Source organism: Neolamprologus multifasciatus, chromosome 23 (genome assembly GCF_963576455.1).
Source record: "Neolamprologus multifasciatus chromosome 23, fNeoMul1.2, whole genome shotgun sequence".
NCBI classification, from domain to species: Eukaryota; Metazoa; Chordata; class Actinopteri; order Cichliformes; family Cichlidae; genus Neolamprologus; species Neolamprologus multifasciatus.
The window spans coordinates 12,908,135-12,932,616 of NC_140460.1; the positions used below are offsets into that span (position 1 = coordinate 12,908,135).

Genomic DNA, 24,482 nt, shown 5'->3' on the forward strand with positions numbered 1-24,482 from the left:
AAAGAGCGACCGCATTTCCCCCATACTGGCTTCTCTTCACTGGCATCCTGTTAAGTCCAGAATTGAATTTAAAACCTTTCTCCTGGATAATCAGTTTCTGTCATATTTTAAAGATCCCATATTGTCCTAACAGAGCATTTCTCTCAGACTGCAGGTTTATTTGTGCTTCTAGAGTTTGCAGAATGGGAGGCAGAGCCTCCAGCTATCAGGCACCACTGCTGTGGAAACATCCCTTACTCATGCTGCTATAGGCTTAGGCTGCTGGAGCGCTTCTCATGATGCACTGAGCATATCATCTGCCATCACATCTTTTTACTCCCAGTGTTTTGTATATCTGTGTGTATCTTTTTATTTTTAACTGCTGTTATGTGTTTTGTCCCCATCCTCTCTTCTATTTTCCCTCCACGTTCCCTCATCCTGGTTCTGCTGGAGGTGTCTTCCCTCTGTCCCACTTCCTTGCAGTACAGAGCACCATACGAGGACATGGATGTGCACTGATGCTACTTAGCTAACACTGAGTTGCAACTGAAAATGAGTGAATTTGTATCTATGAACACAAATAGATCATCTGATACAAACATACCTTCAGTGTTTTTCATGGAACCAATAAAATCTCACCATATTTCTTAATCATAGTGGTTTCATGTCATTGTGTCCATATGACACTTCTGACTGTGATGTCTCTAATCTGCACCGAGCAAATGATCTTAACAGCATCTTAATAATGCTAACACTGTCCCTAAATGAAGATGGCCATCATCATACACTTGCTGTCATCCCCCCGCCTCGCCGCTGAGGCCACTCAGCCACCAAACACGCTCGGTTAATTACAGGTGCTGCTCAGGTCGCTGCGCCGCCACATTTGTTAAATGGGAACGACCCCACAGCTGCATGTTCTCTGTCCCCGTGGAGGGACAGGAGCAGGTCCAAACACAGCTCTCATTAAAGCACGCAGGTGAGAGTCAGATTCGACTACTGCAGCAGTCCCAGGCTGTTCATTTACGTGGCTTTTAAAAATTGAGCCTCACTAAAGCTTCATTAACTTTACACGCTAAGATTTCATTTCAGTCTGATTATTGGCTGCTCGTTTGATCCCTCTAATGTGTCCGTAGTGTTGTGGGTTACGTCTGTAATTTGTGAATAATTTCATGAGAATTTCTAGTTTTTTTTATTTGACTGAAACTGTTTACGTTGGTTAAATTCTAACATTTAAAGGATGCCTTGTGTTCACTTTCTTTGGTCTATGCCTTAAAGACAGCAGTGATGAGACGTTTTTACAGCATATTTCTTGTCTCAGACGCTGTGCTCCCAGCAGCTGTCAGCTGCTCAGACTCACCTTAAAGCTCTTCATAATTGGAGAGCTCTTTAGGCGTGTCTGCGGCTTATTCCCATACAGAAGACAGATCAGGTAAAAATCAGCACAGAGGAAATCAAAGGTGTCTTTACGGTGATGAGAAATAGAAATTCATGAAGTGGAGCTGAAACAGGGCTAGTTTAAAGTTTATGGTGGAAGCTGACTTTCATTAACTGAGCATTAAAATGTGTCAAATGAAACTACACTGATGAGCTGCAACACTGAAACGCTTGATGAGTGCCATGCATCCCTGTGGATCGTGGCATTCACGTGACTTTGACATGCACGACCAGGGTAATGTTGTTACAGACTCGCATAACTCTGCCTGATGGTAGTATCATCCACAACAACTCCAAAGCAACTTGAGAAAATCAACTCCAGCTGCCACAAATCCCAGCTGGATCAAGCTTATTCAGGATGCACCAGAAGAAGCCAGAACCTCAGGGGGAGCCTGTGGCCTGGGACACAGAGCAGGTTATCTACCAATTCAATTGTCAGTGCTTTGATTTCCAGTTTGCATGACAAAAAGGCCTTGGGCAAAATATTGAACCCCAAATAGCCCCCCAGTGCATTCATTAGGACCTGAGTATTTTGGTAAAAGAAGTGCTTAAAGGCACAGCATAAAGCAACCCCAGACAGCAGTCACTCACATACGGGACTTGTTTTTCTGCCCTTCTGGCTAATTTTAAATTCCTATTTTTTGTCTTTGTTCCTTCAGTCTTTCTCACTGTGTTTGCGCTTCCCTCCTGTGTTCATTTTCCTGCTCTCATTAGTGTCTCCTGTGTGTTGTTATGCTCCTCTCTTTAGTGTGTTTTCAGTCTGTTAAATCGTTATCTCCCAAAGTGCCCTGTGTACACTTTACTCATTGTTCCTCCTGTTGTGTTTACCCCGTTTGGACTCATGCTATTTGCCTAATGAACGTTGGTCATCCTGCCTCTGCAGGGTCTTTTTGTTTCCCCACTGAAGTATGAATTAAAGGCTCTGGTTAAGGCTATATGAATGAAATAAATTAATTAATTATACATGTAAGGTGGGTGCAGTCTGAGCAAAACAGAAGCTACGAATCCCAAAACTGAATATTGATATGTATCTTTTTATGTTTCTCTCTGCACCTCATTTTGCATTGCCCAGCTGATCAGAATCACTTTCTATTTTTAACTTTATGATGATTTTTTCATTTTTATTATTGCCTTCAGAGTAAAGGCATTTTGGAGAACTAAAATGGCTGATAAAAACAGAAATTCAGCAGGTTATTAACACGTAACTATGCTGTTAAACTGCAATATTGTTTGTTTTTCCATCTTCTTATCAGCCTCTCTGAACATAAACCACCCTCTGTTGCTTTCTTTTTTGTGTCCTTCCATGGCACTTCCTTCTTCACTAATTCCCTTTAGTTGTGAAATTATTTCCCCTAAGGCCTCACCCAAGGCAATTACTGGTGCTCACCTGTTTAATCAAATTTTCTCCAAGTGGATGCACCCCCTTCCCTCATTCAGAAACACTGATTGTAAATATCAGCAGGCTGGTGCCAACTCCCATCCACCTGACTGCAATGTGATGAAATGACATTTTTGTGATAATGAACACTTCATCAGTCCCACACAGACGAACCAAATACTTTGGTCTTAGTTTCCAGCGGGTAGCACTTCATTGCTATGATCTGTTTATTAGATCCTACTGAGTACATGTGCCAAAACCCAAATATTCTCAATATTCTCAGACAGTTTTGTTCATCTAGTTCAGGGGTCCCAAATCCCAGTCCACAAGGGCCGGTGTCCCTGCAGGTTTTAGATGTGTCCTTGATCCATCACAGCTGATTTAAATGGATAAATTAACTTCTCAACATGTCTTGAAGTTCTCCAGAGGCCTGGTAATGAACTAATCATGTGATTCAGGTGTGCTGACCCAGGGTGAGATCTAAAACCTGCAGGGACACCGGCCCTCGTGGACTGGGATTGGGGACCCCTGATCTAGTGTCTCCTTACTGTGGATGTAGTTTTCACAGGAGTCTGCAACATGCTGAAAAACCAAGTGCATCCTTACTTTTTCCATAGGAATTAAGAGGGCAAGTAGCAGCCTTGCGCTGCCAATCAAATGCAGCTGATTGATCATCAGTAAGCGTGAGCACCTCCATAAAAGCAGACGTTGTGGTGGTTTGCTGGTCTGGGTCTTTCAGGTGTGTGTTAACGCCATGCCAAGCAGCTGTTGCTGTCCACCAATCTGTGAACAGTTAAAAGGCTCATTCTATCCAGGACAGCTGCCAGTTTTCCAAAAAATTGGACATCCCAATAAATTCACCAAAAAGCTCAGATTGTCCAGTGCTCAGAGTAACTGGAAAAAACCCAAGAGTTTAATTGCAGAGTCTACAGGCCCTGGTTACCATTTAAAATTGTAAAGTTCACGACAGAGCAATTAGAAGAAGACTGAACACGTATGGCTTGGTTGGAAGAGTTGACAGGAGAAGGCCTCTTCTCTCTAAGACAAACATGGCAGCAAGGCTTAGTCTCTCAAAGCTACATCTAAACAAACAACACGACTTCTGGAACAATGTCAGATGAAGCCCAAGTGTAGATCTCTGTCCATAGTGCACAGCTACATGTTTGAAGTAAACCAAACACATGATATCAGGACAAACACAAACACTACAAACGCTGACCAAGAAGTACTCTGTATACCAAAGTGTACTAAACTCATATTAAATATGAAGCCATTTTTCTGACAGCTAAAACTTGCCTAAACCAATTCATGAAACAGGAAAATGATCCCAAGCACTGCAGCAAAAATTCTACAGAATGACTGAAAAAGAAATGAATCAAGGTGCTGATCTAGTTAAAGTCCAGACCTCAGCCTGACTGAAATCCTGTAGTATCCTGTAGATATCTATCGATCGATCTATAGATATAGATCGATCGATCTATAGATATATATATAGATATATATGAAAAAACAGTGGTTGCATGTGTAACATGTGATAAAGGTTTTGTTTTTTACTGTGTGAGCAATCTGCTAATATAAATCTGTGAAAATCTGCTAGTCGGTGCTCAGAGTTTTTATGTATATGAACATGTTTTCCTGCTGTAAAGGGAGATGTCAGATGGTGTTTCTTGTTCTCTCTCAGGTTGGATCGCTATCTTGGGTGCGCTCTGGCTTTTGGTTCTGGCTGACATTCAGGATTTTGAGATCATCTTGCACCGAGTGGAGTGGGCCACGCTGCTGTTTTTTGCCGGCCTCTTCGTTTTGATGGAGGTATTTAACATACAGGCCGAGTTTCTGGCATTTAACGGAAAGCTCGTTTCTATTTTTTTCCAAGGAAATTTTGGACCACAAACCGAACAGTGAAAACTAAAAACTGATGCCAAACAACAACTTTTAATTAGAGCCACTTGAAGCATCCAGATCTAAGATAAATGTAGGTTTAGCTGGGGTCTGCTTTGACGAGCAGCTTCACAAGACACTAAGGAAAAACAGAATCAATGCATAGATTCAATTGACAGTGAAGCTGGCAGTCAGCTCGCAATGTGCAAAGTAATTATCTGTATTTTCACCCATGAGCTTCAATGAAAGGATGTAAAGAAAAGTGTCCTGTCAGCACAGTGAGGGCTTTGTTGTTTCTCTCTTTGTGGGCAAAACTACAACACAGTGTAGAGTCAGTGAAGCAGTGCTCACCAGCACATGAATAATATTCAATCTCAGGAATGATAACAAGGATACATCTGTCTCTGTCTATTTAATAGCCACTAAATGGAAACCAAATTGCTTTTCTTCTTTCGGTTTAATCTCACCTTTAAGTGATTCTCTTCTGATTTTTTTTTTCTTATTAATCTTCTCCTCTTCCTTTTTCAGGCTTTAGCCCAGCTGCAGCTTATTGACTATATCGGAGAACAGACAGCACTGCTTATAAAAGTAAGTTTCCCCTTTGATTCTGAACCTTTACAGTCATCTCTCAGGTGTCTGTGCGACTGGCATCGCTGATAATTGGGCACAGGTGATGCGATATTGCATTCCATGCATATTGATCCTTTTGTTCTGCCTGGCTCGCAATTCAATTATTTTCTTTGCATCTGACTCCTGCAGGCAGCTGAAGGAGTCTGAAGTAATTTTCACCCATATTCTTGCCTCTGTGCATCATGCGAGCGAGGTGTCTCTTAGCAGAGAATTGCACCAGTAATAGCTACGTCAGCTTGTGTTTAGACTGCGGGCCCCTGCGAGCCTAATAATGACACATGACAGGTAGTGTGCTATTTGTGGTTTGTGACCCACTCGGTGTCCCAGAACCATGGACAACATGCTGTGAGAGCTGCATGGTCTTTCTCTCTTCGTAGGGCTGCAGGACAGCTGAAATAAAGGAGGAGACTCTGTTTTCCTTACTGTCGCCATGAAGAGGGTTCAAATCACACCGCATGCGGTGAACCAGCCTCGCTGCGCGCCTACAGCACAGATAACACTCAAAGCCACCACCTGTGGTTGTGTCACACATTCAAACAGCTTCATCCTCTCAGCTTCTGCTCCCCGAGGAGGGGTTCGGTGTCAGAGACTGAACATAATTGTTGTGTTTGATTTAAATCAGCGAAGGCAGAGAGAGGGCGTGTGCGTGTGAGCGGCAATAAAAGTAGCAGTTATCTGTCACTCTTATCTCCCCTGTCAGGTGGTGCCAGAAGACCAGCGCTTGGCTATAGCCATTATCTTGGTGATGTGGGTCTCGGCTCTGGCTTCTTCTCTCATTGACAACATTCCCTTCACTGCCACCATGGTAAGAGCCCTGAGCCTGATATCACAGCTGCAGCATATCACACTCTTACACAAACAAGTCACATGCAGATTCTGTGACATGGAAGAGAGGCGATTTATAATGTGTAGCTACAGCAATTAAATGCTGATACAGAAGTTAAAAGATGTGTATCATTCGGGGGGGTGGGGTTCCTATTAAAAAATACATAACAGGCAGAGATGCAACCACGGTTTAGGGCTGTATTATGTATTAATCAGATGTGGGAGGAGAAAAACAGGCTGAACATGTATTAATCATTTCATACTTGGAGGTTTATTTCTGTAAAAACTGTCTGAACAGCTACTGCCTCACCACGTCTATTGTCAGCTGTCTTTTCCCCCCAAATTAATAGATTCAGCAGAGATCAATGTTTCAGAGGAGTGCCTCTGTGCTCAATTAAAATGACACTGAGACAGGAGAAAGATGTTATCCCACTGACAGAATGAGATGTTGCCTGTGAGAATTAAACCATCACATTTTTTGACTAGTCAGTGTGTCCATGGTTTTTTTTGAAAATGTCCTTTTCTCTGATTGTTTTTTTTTTTCACCCATAGTTTCAGGCCCATGCAAGAATTGCTCTACCTGAAAGAAGAGCACTTCAAAGCGCGTCACTTTTCAATTCAGTGCACCGCTGATAAGAAGAAAGATGTCCTGATTGGCACAATAGAGTGAGGCTGAGGAAAGATTTGTTTTCCCCCTTCAGTCTGCAGTGATTGAGATTAGGAAATTTATGTATGAAGGAATCAATTTAGAAGCATTTTCAAAGCAACAGTTCTGCATTTACACTTATTTGCTTTCTGTGCCAGAGTTACAGGAAACTATTGATACTTCACTCATGTCTGTATATAAAAAAAATTACCGATCTGGCAGTGAAAGCATCAAAACAAGAGGTACACTGGAAGAGGGCAAACAAATATTCTCTTTAAAAACATCCAACTGTTTGTTCATAATCATTTCAAATGCATTTTTTAAACTATTTTACCCATTCCTGCAAAAATACATTTAAAGTTTGCTTTCCTAACAAGGGGCAGACATGTAGATTGATATATAGCAGCTGTCAAAACTGGTACATATTTCAAAATATGAACAATAATTAATAAGACCAGCAAATAAGATCCTATCAGGAAATACTAGACGTATATGGAGGCCTTAACTCAACTCAGGCGTAGGTTTGTTTTCTCATACTTTTGTACACTCTCATATACATGTACTTTCACACTGGAGAAGTCGCCCCCTGCTGGGTATTAGAAAGAATTCAGAGAAATAATAATACTTTTCCAAAGGGAGAGCAGTCAGGCTTTATTCATCTTGGAGTCCATAAACATGTTATTGTATAGCACTTGCGTCATAACTACACACACACACACACACACACACACACATAGGGATGGGTATCGTTTAGGTTTTATCCGATACTGGTGCCAAACCGGTACTTTTGAAACGGTGCCGGTGCTTAAACGGTGCTCTAACCGGTGCTCTAACCGGTGCTCTAACCGGTGCTTAAAGAATGGAGAACACAAAATTGGTCCAAAAACCTCTCATGTTCAGCTGGTTTTTTGTAAAAAGATAACAATGTTAGCCTTTTCTGCAGCTATAGGGCATATATGGTATCACTCTTGGCTGGAAGCAGTGCTTTAACAATGGAAAAAACACAAACTTTGTCCAAAACCCTCTCATGTCTAGCTGTTTTCCACTTTTTCTTTGGTCATTTTAGCCTTTTTGGCCAGGGTGAAGGGAGTATCTGCCATCAAACAAGAAGACAGCCGCATGTAACTATGACGGTGTTTGCTAGTTCACCTTACATGCATTAATGTAATAACGTGGTTAGCCTACTCAACGTAAATTACACACGAACAACATTAAGCTACTCACGCAGAGAAGAACGGCTGTTGTTGCCATCATCATCCTCATCATTTCTGCTACACTGGCAGGGCTAGGGGCCAGGACTCTCCTCTTCGGGTTCATGTTGCTAACTCCAGGTACGATAACAGGCACCACACCCGCAGTAGATGTGCTCGGTGTGAGGTCTCGCAGCAAGCTATCAAATCCGGCGCATTTCTCGGCTTTTAAAAAAAACGCTATGCGTCGCCAGGTGTGTCATCGGATTTGAGGTGTTACCTCCTTTGACAGTATCTGTCAGGGTTCCTGGGTCGGTGACCCAGTGCTTTCCGTTTTGTTCACGTTCAGTTTATTTCGTCACTTCCTGTTTGTTCCTGTGTTAGCTCGTCTCGTGCCGTTAGCCAGATTATGTTCAGCTGTGTGCTCACCGGTCTCTCATTATCATCCTCATCAGTCTGTGTATTTAAGTCTTCTGTTTCTATTCGTTCTTTGTCGTGTCATTGATGTTTAGGTTATGTTGTTGTTTCCGCCAGTGTTCGGTCAGCCAGTCAGTCAGTCCGTCCTTCGTTCATTCATTCAGTCAGTCAGTCGTCCAGCTAGCCATGTCCTTCCTCTGTTCTGTGTGTTCACTCCATCATCAATAAATCACCCAGCTTCACCTACCTGCGAGTCCTGCGTTTGGGTTCCTTCTTCCTCGCCTCCACTCCACAACGCCTGACAGAATGACACGACCCGTGCCACGAAGACACGATTGGGACCCAGCGGACTCGGACCTCTACGAGCGGCAGGTGGCAGCGCTTCCCCGTTGGGCAGAGATGGTCAGGGGAAAACAGCGGCTCTTCGCGGAGAGAGAGCACGTCTTCGAGGGGACTCGCCTGGCTCTGGGCGGGCCTCGGAGACGCCGCGTTCCCCCACCTGCTGCCTCACCTGCCCCGGAGCATTTGCCGCGGAGAGCGGACGTTTCATGCCGCGTTTCGGCCGCTCCCTCTCTCGCCGCTCCGCTCCTCGTTCACACACCCGCCGCCTCGTTCGCCGGACCTCCACCTTCGCCAAGGCACCGCGGCTACGCCTCCCACCTCGGCTCACTGGAGGCTACCGCGCCAGAGGCTCAGCTGTTTACCCCGGCCGCTTCCTCTTCCCGGAGGAAGCGGCGCACACGCCGCCATAACACGGACTATTGTCAACAACTCCCGGTGGTGAGTTCCGGTAACTGTTTTCCACCCTCCTCATTTGACACTTCACCCAGATTAACTAAGGGACTCATCTCCGATTCATGGGGAGATTCCCTCCTGGATGATGTAGACTGGGAAGATTTTTTCTGCTGTGCTCCCGCAAAGACTGTAAATCGTGGTGGCAGAAGAAACAGACTAATCCCGGATAAACCTGCCAGTATCACACACCCGGTCACTATTTCCACACCCGTCACTCAGCCATTTCCCACCAGCACGGCAGCCCAGATTCGACCTTCCTCCTCAGCCATTTCATCACCTCAGATGACTAGGGCCCGGCCTACACCCACACCAGTACCAGCTCCCAGGAGGAGGGCAGCTGCGACGCAGCCTACCTCCACATCCGCTCTTGTTTCCCGGGTGGGGGTGACTGGTGTCCAGCCACCTCCCGTGCCTGTCCCAGCACCCAGGCTGAGGGCAGCCTCAATCCAGCCTGGCCACCCTAGAGGCTTGGAAGAGCTAACTGGTTCACCTACTACTTCACCTCTTCATCCTCCTCCTGATCCAGTCTTTCACGCCCTCGCACTGTCCCTGGTTAGGCTAGCTGAGGTGTCCCCTGCTCAGGCACCAGCCTTATTAGCCCAGGCTGCAATCTTATCCCCCTCGGTAACTCTGTCATTAGCTCAGCCATTAGCATCGCCAACCTCTGTTCATCCCTTAGCTTCCCCACTCCAGTCAGTTCCCTCACCTGCTGTTCAGCTTCCACTCCAGTCAGTTCACTCACCTGCTCTTCAGCCTTCACTCCAGTCCCCTGTCGTCCAGTCTCCTCCAGTCCTCTGTAGTCCAGTCTCCTCCCGTCCTCCAGTCCCCTGTAGTCCAGTCTCCTCCTGTCCTCCAGTCCCCTGTAGTCCAGTCTCCTCCCGTCCTCCAGTCTGTCCAGTCTGTAGTCCAGTCTCCTCCCGTCCTCCAGTCTGTCCAGTCTGTAGTCCAGTCAGTCCGGTCGCCTCCCGTCCAGTCGCCTCCCGTCCAGTCGCCTCCCGTCCAGTCAGTTCAGTCCCCGGACCTGCAGCCACAGCACCCAGAGCCAGCTGTGAGCCCTCCTGCTTGCCAGCCAGGGGCCTCCGCGCCCGCTGGCCCGGCCGCTCTCCAGCCAGGGGCCTCCGCGCCCGCTGGCCCGGCCGCTCTCCCGCCAGGGGCCTCTGCGCCCGCTGGCCCGGCCGCTCTCCAGCCAGGGGCCTCCCCGGCCGCTCTCCAGCCAGGGGCCTCCGCGCCCGCTGGCCCGGCCGCTCTCCCGCCAGGGGCCTCCGCGCCCGCTGGCCCGGCCGCTCTCCCGCCAGGGGCCTCCGCGCCCGCTGGCCCGGCCTGTCTCCAGCCAGGGGCCTCCGCGCCCGCTGGCCCTGCCTGTCTCCAGCCAGGGGCTTCCGCGCCCGCTGGCCCGGCCGCTCTCCAGCCAGGGGCCTCCGCGCCCGCTGGCCCGGCCGCTCTCCAGCCAGGGGCCTCCGCGCCCGCTGGCCCGGCCGCTCTCCAGCCGGCCCTAAAGCTGTGGCTCCGTCACCCCCGGCTCCCGTGCCGTCGCCTGGTCCAGCCTCAGCCTCAGCGTCTGCTTCACCTGGTCCGGCCTCAGCTTCAGCGTCTGCTTCGCCTGGGCCAGCCTCAGACTCAGCCTCAGCGTCAGCGTCTGCTTCGCCTGGGCCAGCCTCAGACCCAGCCTCAGCGTCAGCGTCTGCTTCGCCTGGGCCAGCCTCAGACCCAGCCTCAGCGTCAGCATCTGCTTCGCCTGGTCCAGCCTCAGACTCAGCTTCAGCGTCTGCTTCGCCTGGTCTGGACTCAGCTTCAGCTTCAGCTTCTGCTTCGCCTGGTCCGGACTCAGCTTCGGCTTCTGCTTCGCCTGGTCCGGACTCAGCTTCGGCTTCTGCTTCGCCTGGTCCGGACTCAGCTTCGGCTTCTGCTTCGTCTGGTCCGGACTCAGCTTCGGCTTCTGCTTCGCCTGGTCCGGACTCAGCTTCAGCTTCTGCTTCGCCTGGTCCGGACTCAGCTTCAGCTTCTGCTTCGCCTGGTCCGGACTCAGCCTCTGCTTCAGCTTCTGCTTCGCCTGGTCCGGACTCAGCCTCTGCTTCAGCTTCTGCTTCAGCTTCAGCTTCGCCTGGTCCGGCCTCTGCTTCAGCTTCAGCTTCGCCTGGTCCGGCCTCTGCTTCAGCTTCAGCTTCGCCTGGTCCGGCCTCTGCTTCAGCTTCAGCTTCGCCTGGTCCGGCCTCAGCTTCAGCTTCAGCTTCGCCGGGTCCAGCCTCAGCCTCGTCGCCAGCTTCAGCTTCGCCTGGACCGGACCAGCTCAGCGGCCGCCGCCGTCTTCCTCGCGGCCGCCCACCTGAACTGTCTCGTCTCGGCCGCCGCCGTCTTCCTCGCGGCCGCCCACCTGAACTGTCTCGTCTCGGCCGCCGGCCACGCGGCCGCCCGCCTGAACTGTCTCGTCTCGGCCGCCGGCCACGCGGCCGCCCGCCTGAACTGTTTCGTCTCAGCCGCCGGCCACGCGGCCGCCCACCTGTACTGTTTGTCTCTCTGTGGACTCCGTCCCTCCGTCCTGGGCCCCCTCCGCCCGCCCTGTTCTGGTCTTTTTCTCTTTTGGCCGTCGGGTGCCGTCCTTTGAAGGGGGGGGTACTGTCAGGGTTCCTGGGTCGGTGACCCAGTGCTTTCCGTTTTGTTCACGTTCAGTTTATTTCGTCACTTCCTGTTTGTTCCTGTGTTAGCTCGTCTCGTGCCGTTAGCCAGATTATGTTCAGCTGTGTGCTCTCGGTCTCTCATTATCATCCTCATCAGTCTGTGTATTTAAGTCTTCTGTTTCTATTCGTTCTTTGTCGTGTCATTGATGTTTAGGTTATGTTGTTGTTTCCGCCAGTGTTCGGTCAGCCCGTCAGTCAGTCCATCCTTCGTTCATTCATTCAGTCAGTCAGTCGTCCAGCCAGCCATGTCCTTCCTCTGTTCTGTGTGTTCACTCCATCATCAATAAATCACCCAGCTTCACCTACCTGCGAGTCCTGCGTTTGGGTTCCTTCTTCCTCGCCTCCACTCCACAACGCCTGACAGTATCACAGTAACAGTCACCTTAAAGCACTTGTTGCAGGCTGCTGAGTTTGCATATTTTGCTGTGAAGTACAGCCAGACTTTTGACCGCTTCGCCTTGGGCATTTTTAATCTGTAGCTCTGCTCTAAAAGAACGTACGTACCTGGGCCCGCCTACTATCCTCGGAAACGTAAAATGATTGGCTAGAATCTAAAGTGTATCACAGCTCAGGAAAAAAAGCACCGAAATAAAGCACCGAAATGTGCGCTGCTTTTCGGTCTGGTTACTACCGTTTATGTCAGAACCGGTGCCATCATGGCACCGGACACCGGTACCCATCCCTACACACACACATATTTTCATATCTTAGTGAGGACATCTAATTGACATAATGCTTTCCCTAGCCGCTTACCCTAAACATCAAAAATGAATGCTTAACCTTTAGCCTAAACATAAACTAATTGTAACCTTGACACTAAAACCACATTTCGAACCTCAAAAAAACCTCGTGGTGACTCTTGGTCCCCACAAGTATAGTGACATCCCAATTTTCTGTCCTCATAAAGGTGTCTAAACATGTATACACACACACATCCTTCTTATAGTTTAAAAAAAAGCAAAAATAACATTTCGCCATATTAAAAACAGTGTATGTAAATTTTCAAGAAAGAGCTGTTTTCATGATTTTAAATCTGTCTCTGCAGATTCCTGTTCTCATCAACCTGAGTCAGGATGCAGATGTGAACCTGCCAGTTAAACCGCTCATCTTTGCTTTGGCTATGGGAGCCTGTCTGGGTGGTAAGTATTGCTTCTTGGGCCTCATATGCTGTATTATAAAAATAGTGCATTGCATGTCAGTTTTGGGAAAAATACACACCAGCCTTCCCGACTCCCTCACAGACATCAGGGACTTTATAGTTTATCCCTGTTTGAAAGGTGTGGATCTTTATTGATGACTGCTGCCAGAAGAAGACAACATATGCTCCAGGTGACAGCCACACTTTGCACAGCTGTGTCGCTCCCCGGGGAGGCCAGGCTGCGCTCTTTGTGGAAGCAGCCTCGGGGCTCTCAGAGATCGCCTCACTCAGGCTCATTCTGCGCCCCAGTGGCCAGCCCTTCATCCGACTGTGGCTCTGCTCCGATGGGAAGGACACGAATGGAGAGAGAGAGCTGTCATAGTGTTTCAGTTTAATCAACTGCACTGTGACAGGTCTTTATCGACTGGCAGTGTGATGTTGCCCCTGCCAAGCTCCATCCTCACACTGACGCCTTTTGAGATGTGGGCAGTATTGAACTGCAGGATGGGTACGCGTGCTGACTGTTAAATCAATGCTTTATGAGATTAAGTCAGAAATTACCAAGACAACACTGAAAAGTGATGATGCTCACAGTAATATAAGACTGTAAAGTACTCATGCTCATAATGCTGAAATATTTTACGTTAACTTATGTTTTTCTCAGTTCTATATTTTTATTATTGGGTTCTTCTAGAGCAGCATTGCACGAGTTGAACACGAGTCCTTACTCATCTTCTACTAAACGTTGATGCAGCCACTCGCTCCACTCTCTTCCTAAAACAAGCATCCTGTCTCTTTATGGTCTCTCGTCCTTAAAAGCACACTTTCCTCTTACTTCTAATGAGTTTCTGCAAACAGAACGTGATGGTTCTGTGCGGTTTGTCCTCCTCTTGCAGCGGTAACAGTACAGTAGAGATTTGTTCCAAGTGTCAATACAAGACAAACATTTCAGAGATGTGTAAGTAACCAATCACTGAAATGTGCTTTTCTAACTCATCTTCATTTCCCTTTACAGATAAAAAAAAATCATCATCTTCTAACATTAGTCAGCTAAAGATCCACCTTCATAGTGGGCTCTGATTGCAGAAGCTGACTTTCTGATCTTTAGCTGTTTTTTTTCTGAGAAAAAGAAAACTAATACCCACGGCTCTACTTCTTCAGGAAATGCATAGTGTTTCTCATAGTTTTCTTTTCTGGTCAACCTCCAAAATTTTTTTTAAGCAAACTGATGGAAGTATTTCTGAGTCAGACTGAAACCGTACAAAGAGAGACCCTCCATTTAATGCCAATCAGATCCAAGAATAGAAAACAAAATGTTTTTGAAACAGGATGTGAAACAGTGCAGCGTTTCAGAGACACTGACCGGTTTATTTGCAACTTTAGCCATGTTTAATATGAGCGTCCAGCTTTATCTGTTTGCTGGGAAGTAATAAAAAGCCGTTTAGGCAAGGCAAGGCAAGGCAAGTTTATTTATATAGCACAATTCAACAACAAGGTGATTCAAAGTGCTTTACAGAGACATTAAAAATCAAAAACAATAAAAAGCATGATTTAAAATTGATTAAAGAGAAAAAACAAAAAACAAAAACAGTAGATAAAATCAGTAGTTAAAATATAAGTTTTGAAATTTAAGCTTAAAAGTGTGGATTTGGTGCTTTATTCAAATGCAACTGAGAATAGGTGAGTCTTCAACCTGGATTTAAATAAACTGAGTGTTTCAGCTGATCTGAGGCTTTCTGGGAGTTTGTTCCAGATATGTGGATCATAAAAGCTGAATGCAGGTTCTCCGTGTCTGGTTCTGACTCTGGGAACTAATAAAAGACTGGATCCAGATGACCTGAGGGATCTGGAAGGTCCATACTGGGTCAGGAGGTCACTGATGTATGTTGGTCCTAAACCATTCAGAGCTTTATAGACCAGCATCAGAACTTTAAAGTCTATCCTCTGACAGACAGGCAGCCAGTGTAAAAACCTCAAAGCTGGACTGATGTGGTCCACTTTTTTGGTCTTAGTGAGGATTCGAGCAGCAGAGTTCTGAATGAGCTGTAGATGTCAGACTGATTTTTTGGGTAGACCTGTAAAGATGCTGTTACAGTAGTCAAGCCTACTAAAGATGAATGCATGGACTAGTTTTTCCAGGTCCCGTTGAGACATCAGATCTTTTATCCTTGAAATATTCTTGAGGTGATAGTAAGCTGATTTTGTTATTGTCTTAATGTGTTTTTCTAAGTTTAGGTCTGCATCCATCACTACACCCAAATTTCTCGCCTGGTTTGTGGTTTTTAGGTGTATAGATTGAAGTTCTGTGGTGACCTGTAATCGTTTTTCTTTGGCACCAAAGACTATTACTTCAGTTTTGTTTTTGTTTAGCTGGAGAAAATTGTGGCACAACCAGTCATTAATTTCCTCAATGCATTTACCAAGAGCCTGTACAGGGCCTTGGTCTCCTGGTGACATTGTGATATATATTTGTGTGTCATCTGCATAGCTGTGATAGTTTATTTTGTTGTTCTTTATAATCTGTGCCAGTGGGAGCATGTAAATGTTAAACAGAAGGGGTCCCAAGATGGAACCTTGGGGAACTCCACATGTGATACTTGTCTGCTCAGATGTGAAGTTACCTATTGATACAAAGTATTTCCTGTTTTCTAAGTATGTTTTGAACCAGTTTAGTACAGTTCCTGAAAGACCTGCCCAGTTCTCCAGTCTTTGAGTAGTATGTTGTGGTCAACTGTATCAAATGCTGCACTGAGATCCAGCAAAACTAAGACTGACATTTTTCCACTGTCTGTATTCAGACATATGTCATTAAACACTTTGGTCAGAGCGGTTTGAGTGCTGTGGTTCTGTCTAAAACCTGACTGGAAGGCATCATAGCAGTTATTCTGTTTTAAGAAGTAATTGAGCTGTTGAGAAACTGCTTTTTCAATGATCTTACTTAAAAATGGGAGATTTGAGATTGGCCTGTAGTTGTTCATTTGTGTCTTGTCAAGATTGTCCTTTTTCAGTATAGGTTTAATTACAGTTTTTAGTGGTTCTGGAAACACACCTGACATTAAAGAAAAGTTCTCTCTGACTTTTTTCTCTTTTCTGTTTAGGAAATGGCACATTGATAGGAGCATCAGCCAACGTTGTGTGTGCAGGCATCGCTGAGCAACATGGATATGGCTTTTCCTTCATGGAGTTCTTCAAGTAAGCAAAGGCGCCATTAACAGCACAAAGCAGTCCCATGCACAAAGAGGTCATAAACAGCAAGTTTGAAAAGTTCCTCTGTTCTTGGTTTGTGGTGCTGAAATACGATAGGCTATTCAGCCTGAGGGGCTACTTACACATTTATGTCCATCATATGTTGCATTAGAAATTGCCAACAATGTGTATGCATAGCCTGAGAACATTTACGGAAAACGTGTCGCACTGAGTATCATGTGACAGAACACGTTTAGTTTGTCTTTGTGCAGCAGGTGCAGCGTTCTGTGAGCAGACTCCAGGAAACAACACGACACGCACGGGTTTGTTATATAGTGCAAGCAGTGATTTGAGTCTGTGTCCTCTTCAGTGACCCTGTAGAGAAACGTTTACTACAGTGAGTGTGGAGGAAGTCAACCTGCAGCAATATTCTCTCATGTCGACAGAAATAGAAGTCCCCCAGTCACGCTGAACCATGAAAGAGGCATAAACAGTGTAACATATGTGTGACTGATTGAGCTGATACTGAGTGAAACCGTCCAACCGTGGAGCCTGATTTCAGAACTCTAGGGTGGTTACAAGAAAAAAAGTCGAATGAATGACAGAAAATGTGGTTATATCGCAGGCTGGATGGTCAGCAGGCTTCCTATCAGGTTGCCACCTGCTCACTGATAATTTGCACCCTGGTGACACAGCAGTCAGACGTACTTTATGGTTTGCTTGTTGGAGAAGCCGAAGGGGTCAGTTATGTTGAAAAAAGCATGAATATGAGTCTGATTAGGCTTGATATGCCATTGGGTTGGAACTGCATCGCTATTTTATTTAGGGAACAGTGGAAATGCAATGCGCGTGAGGGTTGAAAAGAGATGGGATTTGTGTAACAGATTTGAACAGAGTCTTGATTTAACATTAAACTTGTGACATTTATGACTGAACGCGGTGTCTGTGGCTGACTGTAGATTATTGTCATCAAAGATCTGAAAGTGTTTTCACTGGATGGAGTGACAGCGCTTTCATCATATCAATCACAGACAACATTTATACTGATATTCTATCTATACTTACCACCTAACATTTTCTGAAGTGCTGCCGTGAAGATGACATTTCAGTTTGTAGTCTAAAGAACATTGATGTTCCCATTCCCAGTCCTTCCATGTGAAAATCTGTAGACGAGGAGAGCAGGACCGAGCACCCCCAGACAGAACAGACTGGGCTTCTTCATATAACAGCGATAGAATTCTGTGATATAAAAAGGAGGAGCTGAGGAAGAGATGGGTTGCTAAGAGGTTTGCAGATGCTGCAGTTGTTTAAGTTGTGTAATCCTGGCTTGATTTTAAGGAAAATGCTAAATTGATTGGCACTTATTAATGCCTTCTACTCAGTACTTTGTAGTATTCACACACGCACAGTCTCACACCATTAAATGCCCAAAGGGTGTGGACTGGAGGAGTCAGGGATAGGTCCACAGGGACCAACCAAATGTTCTAGCTTTTAGTGCTCAGATGTTTCCCAGTGTCTTCCTCTGTTTTTGAGTGTTCTCTGGTCTGATATTTTGTTAGGAGTTAGTTTTCATGTACTGGTCTCTTGTTTTACTGTGAAAGTTTTCTTCAATTTCCTGTGTGGTTTTGCTTCCCCTTAAATGATTATCCTGTGTGTCTTCACCTGGTTGTAATTCTTTTGCCCATTTTCCCTCATTCCAATCAATAGACCAAGGGCCATAAATAGACTTCGTCTTTGTACTGTTATGTTCCTGTGTGTGTGTGTGTGTGTGTGTGTGTGTGTGTGTGTGTGTGTGTGTGTGTGTGTGTGTGTGTGTGTGTTTTCTTCCGTGCTGTCCTGTTCACCTTTTGTTTAAATTCTCTGGCTCCTCGTATTTGCTTTGCTGTCTATACTGTCTATCTTCTCTTGTATTTGGACTTTTTGTTACTTTGTGGATTTTACTATCAGCTTTCTGTCTGAATCCTCCTGCATTCAGCATTTTGGGTCCTTAAGTCTACACTGTGCACAGCATCACTCTGAAAGGCACACCCTAATCAGCTCAGCTGATCAGTCATGGTTGTGACTTTGTGGCCTAACTCAACTAACGCTATGCTCAATTTGTTGTTTTCAGTGAGTTGTAATTTATTCTAAAGACTTGCAGAAGTATTGTACTTCCCACATACCTAAGCTACAGGATATGTTACTATGTTACGACTACGTTTTAATATTGTAATCTGATCTGTAGCAGGTTGCTTCATTGATATTCCTATTTACAGCTAATGAGACTGTGGCTGAGAAGAAAAAGAACAACTGCAGGTGACCTTTGGCATTGAGAAAATTCCACCATTACTTTTTCAGCCTTCGTTACCTGCTCAGTTGGCTCTGACATGCCGCTAAAGCCAGTGAAGTAATTGGTGGAAAATGTGTCAGAGTTGGTTAAAGCTCGTTGACAAATTTCTTAGTGCACTAAAAAGACTCTGGGACGTCTGTCTGCAAAGGATTTCATTGAAATGGAGGGGAACAGTTGCAACCCGTCAGCTCTACTTCTCTCCCGCTGTAGCTGTGTTTACAGTTATTGGACAGGAGCATTGCTCTTGGCTGAAGCACTGTCTGTAATTGGATGTCTGTGGCAAGGGTCACTGCTGTTCAGAGAGACAGGCAAGGGGGAGCGAAGTCTGGTCTGCAACTCCATGCAGCTGGGATTGACTAGTGCTTTATCAGGAGGATAAATTCAGGGGCCAGATGAGCCCACGGGGGCACAAATGCCTTTTTGATAAGCCATCACAAAGGAAAATGAGTAGCCTCGAATAGCTCAGCAGTTAGCATGGTCCCTGTTGCTTCCTTCGTGCCTCAAGGCCCTTATCATCCACCTCTCCACAAACCATTAACCTAAAGTGCATCACTAAAGTAACAGCTCTGTATGTTGGTCGGTTGAATAGAAACTGCCACGGGTGCTTGTAATGCATTACACTCTAGAATAGACCCACTGCAAAATGTACTTGTAAATGCCTATCAATGTAGCAAATTGCTACAGTTTTGAGACACAAAAACAAATGACATTAGACAATGTAAGGTGCTTCAGAGTGTCTTGTTTTTTTGGACCACATGTTGCTCATGTACAGTCACCTGCAGGAAATCTATACAGAAAACAATAAGCCTCTGCACTACAGAGGCAGGTGTTTTAGCTTTATTTCTAATAAACACTGCAATCACGCTCATACATATTTTTGGAGGTTTTTTTGTGCACCGCTTCACAGCTTAAACACTGCACCAGTGTGCTTTTTGTGCTCATTGAATAGAACAGGTCAACCATTATCACAGGGGAGCAGCGCTGCTCTCTCTGTCCTACAGCCTCCACAGTCGGAGAAGCGCGGCCCATTGGTTTATCTAAAGAGTCTTTGAGATTGCATCAGGACTTTCAAAGAGCTCCCATCATATGCAATTAAGTCATTGTGTGAGATCACAAGGTTTGATGGGGATTTTTAGACAAGATGAACCCTGCTCCTCTCTGTGGTATATTGTGGTGTCTTTTTCATGTGCCCCGTGTCCCCTCATGATGTGCCTGTGATCGGGAAATAGGTATTGCTCCGTAGAAAGGGATTCGCTCATGCAGAGGTGACCTCACGCTGTCTGACAGCGATAACAGTCAGACAGGCTCATTTTTTCCCACAAGCAATATGTGATTATAGTGTAGTTTAAATGAAAAGCATTAAATGAAAAGCAAAAGTATTAACAGAAACAGAGCAGTGTAGTCAAAGAACTGAATTCTCACATTACAAATCAATATAAACACCAAAGCTGAAGTGGCCCTACATCTGTGCAGCTGAATGCTGCGTTACTGTCCAGTCTGGAGGTGCTTCAGAGCACTGACAGACCTGTTCTATTCCATGCCTTCTCTGTGGTTCATCAACATGCTGACCTCTGCACAAAATAGGTAGCATTAACCACTTTGCATCTCGTTGCACAATATTATTTCCAGTAGCTGTCAGGTGCATATTGACAGCTACACTAAACGCTTTGTGTGTTTGGCTTGCTAATAAAACCTGTGAGAGCTTCCATTTTAATCAACAAATTCAACACAGATCATCGGCTGCTTTTGTCTTTGTTTAATCAGGAACAAAATTAATTTCATGCAGCAGATCTACCACGGCTTGATTGCAAACTGTCATGTGCAAAAACCTAAACTGATGAGAAAGGACTGGATTTAGGAAACTCTTTATTAATATATGGAAAATAAGGTGAAAAGCATTCTATGGAGCACTGAAAAGGAACTATTTTCTTTGGCTCTGGCTCTACTCTGGCAGCTGCAGCTGCAGTTCAACCCCAAGATTGAGAGCGCCACATGGTGATCTAAATCTTGGAAGGGACCACTGGTGAGCTGGGGGGCCAATAGGAAAACAGACTAATAGGTTATTGAAATATGTTGAGCCTGAAGTCAGAGTTTTCAGTGTCTTGAAGGTGGTGCTTTTCATCTGATTAGGTCACCACAGTAACTTATACTGAACCCATAACCTGGTCCAGAGTTGATTATAAGGGCTAACACCCTTACACTGTGACACCGTCCTTTGTAGTCAGCCATTCTGAAGAATGTGTTGCTTACAAAGCAGACCCTCATGCAGGGTGGATTTTGAATGACTTCTGTGCTGTAGCAGTGTCTGGCGATGGTAGACAAGAAAAGAAAAAGACAGTTCCTTTCAGGTGCATGAAAATGAAGAACGTTTGGTTAGGAAACTAAGAATGTTACTACTGCAAAATGCTTACACCTTCTAGAGAAAAGGCATTCAACATACTGAAAGTTTAGAGATGTGATACCAGTACTACAGCAGATGCTTTCTTCTGTAGATCTTTTACTTATTTACTTATTATCAGAAAAAAGAAAATTATAAATTCTAAACTTGATATATATTATCTAAAATCTTTTTAGTAAATCTTATATTATTTTCATCTTTTCTTCACAGTTCCCCTCACTTTTGCTACTGATGCGTAAATAATGACAATCACTCAAAAATGACAATGACCATTATGACTCAGTTGAGAAACTTTGAAACTGTTTTTTTGTTACACTTAAAATGCAGAAAGTCTTAAAATCATGAAAGTGCTGAAGTGCCTATAACGCCTTAATATTCTTCAGTCCAAGTACTTATTTGCCATTTCTGCAAGCATATTCACTGAAAACCTCATAATTTAGTTTGAGCAGCAGACATGGTACACTGACTGCAGTTTTCACACAGGCACATATAAACCCAGATCCTACAAAGTAGAGACACTGTATAAAACAGGTAAAAACAGAACACAATGATTTACAAATCTCATAACCTCATATTGTATTTATAAGAGGACATATAAAACAAAGAAACAAAAAAAAAGAAGCTTAAATTGACTAAATGTACCCTTTTAGGATAAAACCCCCCATCTCGGTAGAGAGAAATGCATCCAGACTAGAGATGGGACGATACCACTTTTTTATGTCCAATACCGATATCATAAATTTGGATATCGGCCAATACCGATATGAATCCAATATAGTGTGTTTTTTAATCAATAAAACTTTTCTTAATATCTTGCTGCTTTTTGTATAAGTTCATACTCAAGTTAAAAAAAAACACTAAAGCTATTCTGTTATACCTGTATGGAAAAAATACACTGCACCCAAAATATTTCATAGTTCAGCAATACTGATCAATTTAATAAATTTAGACCTACCCCATCCTCCCTATTCTGGTATTTTAAAGAGTAAGCAACCTAACTAATAGGGCTCTAAAACTCCCAGCAAAAAAATTAAAAATAGGGAACCACCCTCCACCTCATGATGCTTAATTGATGTAATCAACTTTAATTTGATGCAGTGTGAAAAAATGCCCAGAAATAATTTATTTTTCAAGAATAATTAAATAGATTCAACATCTTTCTTCAACAGAATTGCAGAATTCACAGATGGTACCTTCCCAAAGGAAAAAGTACTATAGCTTACTAGGGTATATTAAACGTAACAGTTACTATATACAGTAATGGACTTCTATACATTTTACATCAGATTAAAACTTTGGGTGTAAGATTCAGATAATTTTTTATTAAAAGCTAGACATTTTAAATGAGAATAAGAAAGAAAAGTATGTCTTTGTGCCCCCATTTTCCCTGTTAATGCCCTATCGGCCCCCCTGGCTAAACTTTGCTAGATCACACAGTTAGCAGCCGTCAGCTACGTAGAAAAAGATCCTGGTGTAGAAACTAATATTAAATAAATTCTAACAACTTAACAACAAGCTTATCAAGCTTAAACGTGCTGCTGTTGTTCAGCCGCTGCTTTCCTCTTTCTGGTGCAAAGTGGGCGATAGACAAGCAAGAGAGACGGACTCCCGATGCAAAAGCCGATCAGCTGATCATTGATCAGTTTCACGATTGAAGTAGAAACAGGAGAGGGAGGGAGAGAGAGAGGGGGAGAGAGAGAGGCAGTCGCTCCATATATCTGTTGTTAAGCTTAACGTGGGAATGCTTTACAAACATTCAGAGATGAACTTACACATTTGCTTTACTTCTCTCTGGGATCACTTCCTCAGAGATGAAATGCCGGTTTGGTAGCGAGGCTACAAATACACACAGCCGCTCTATCACGTGACGCATACTGCTGCGACGTGCTATGGTTATAAGCCGAGTTACGCCATGTCGAAAGTTTTGTAAGGTGCTTTTTTGATATTTAATGGATCGGATTACATTTTATATTTCTCTCCGATATCCGATCCAGTAATTTACGTCAGTATCGGACCGATACCGATACGTAATATCGGATCGGTCCATCTCTAATCCAGACACTTTTGAACAGAACAGGAAATAGATGGCAGTTGTCTCATTTCAATCAGTAGATGAACTGGCAAATATTTATATTGCATTGACTCACACACGCGCACACACACACACACACACACACACACACACACTAGATGTGTGGTGGAAATACCTACATGCTATCATAGAAGTAATGTAGGGTTTTTTTTGGCAGTATCATATAACATGAATCAACAGTGGTTCAGTAATGTGATCCTTGCAAGTGCTGCAAACATAGCTGAAGTGTGGATCAAGGGCTCGAGCTTGTTGTCTCTGGTTGCTATTGTGGCTCCTGTCCTTTAGCTATTGGTTGCAGCTTTTTTTGTTTTGCCCTTCCTCAATCCTTCAGCACTGTGACGCCAAACTGTGATGATTAGTGTCGTGCCCCTGATGTTCAGGTCCCATCTGCAAACAGGACCTGCTGAGATGCTGGGGGACATCTGGTCACCTGATGTTCGTGTCGATCGAGATAGGTTCCGATCGACACTGACAGGAGGTGGAGAGGCATGCTCTGAGAGCTGGCTTGTTTAAGCACAGTTACGTTAGCGACTATTTGTTGTAGGCAGTGAAGGTGAAATGGTTCTAGGTGATTCTTTTGATGTCCCGCACTCTCTTGTTTGTCTTTTTGCCTAGCAAATGATACTATAGGCTGCTGCTGGCGACGACAGAACCCAAACAACTAAAATAATCTGTCATTTTGTTGGTTTTCTTGATGCTGATAGCCAGCCCAGACTCACTGCAGGCATGGGCAAACTGGTTGATGAGCTGCTGAAGGTCCTCCTTAGTGTCACCTCTCTGAGTTCTCTGATGAGAACTTTAAAAGCCTTGGCCTTCAGCAGACAACCATATATGACTACCGTAGTGACCCGTAAAGGCAGCTAAACATAAGAAAATGAAAAAGAAAACAAAGTTGTGGGCAGCTGCAGTGATCATCAGATACTCATTCTGAACCCAAATGGTCATCTCAGGCCTTGAGATCCTCTAAGAAGAGGTCATGTCCAGGTTAACTGAAAATACACACAGCAAAGAGACAGGTAACCTTTTGTCTCTCTAACAATCAGACTTGCACGGTTAACCTTGCCATTTCATATAAGCATCTGTGTGCTTTATACACATAAAACCACACATAAGCCAAATATAATGTTTATTGTCATAATAATTGCATTCGAATGAACTGTCATCATTTTGTCTTTAATCCTAATATAAAGATTAACACAGATAATATAGCAGCTGTATGTTTATGGGGTTTTTTCCAGGCTGATTTGGTCCAAACTTTTTCTCTTCAGTCTGTCAGAGTGAGAGCAACATCTGCTCTCAATGATATTTTAATGATATGTTCTCTTATTTTTTTAGTCTTAATTAGTCCTTTTCTGCTTTGATGAAGACTGATGGCTGGCACACTGAATATACATGCAGTTTTTGTTTTTGTCCTCCAAAGTGATCCGTGGCACAGAGTGAGGATGAACAGATCTCTGGCCCTCGGAGCTGCCATGTGTCCATATAGGACATG

General features: G+C 44.6%; 1 protein-coding gene across 1 annotated transcript in view; it reads left to right on the forward strand.

The window, feature by feature from the left end:
• Positions 1–24,482, forward strand: part of oca2 (oculocutaneous albinism II) — a 69,623-nt gene that overhangs the window by 39,582 nt on the left and 5,559 nt on the right. The window contains 5 exon segments of the mRNA XM_085150049.1: positions 4,473–4,600; positions 5,198–5,257; positions 6,000–6,104; positions 12,893–12,986; positions 16,084–16,177. Of these exon segments, the coding sequence (XP_085006175.1) occupies positions 4,473–4,600; positions 5,198–5,257; positions 6,000–6,104; positions 12,893–12,986; positions 16,084–16,177 (481 nt within the window).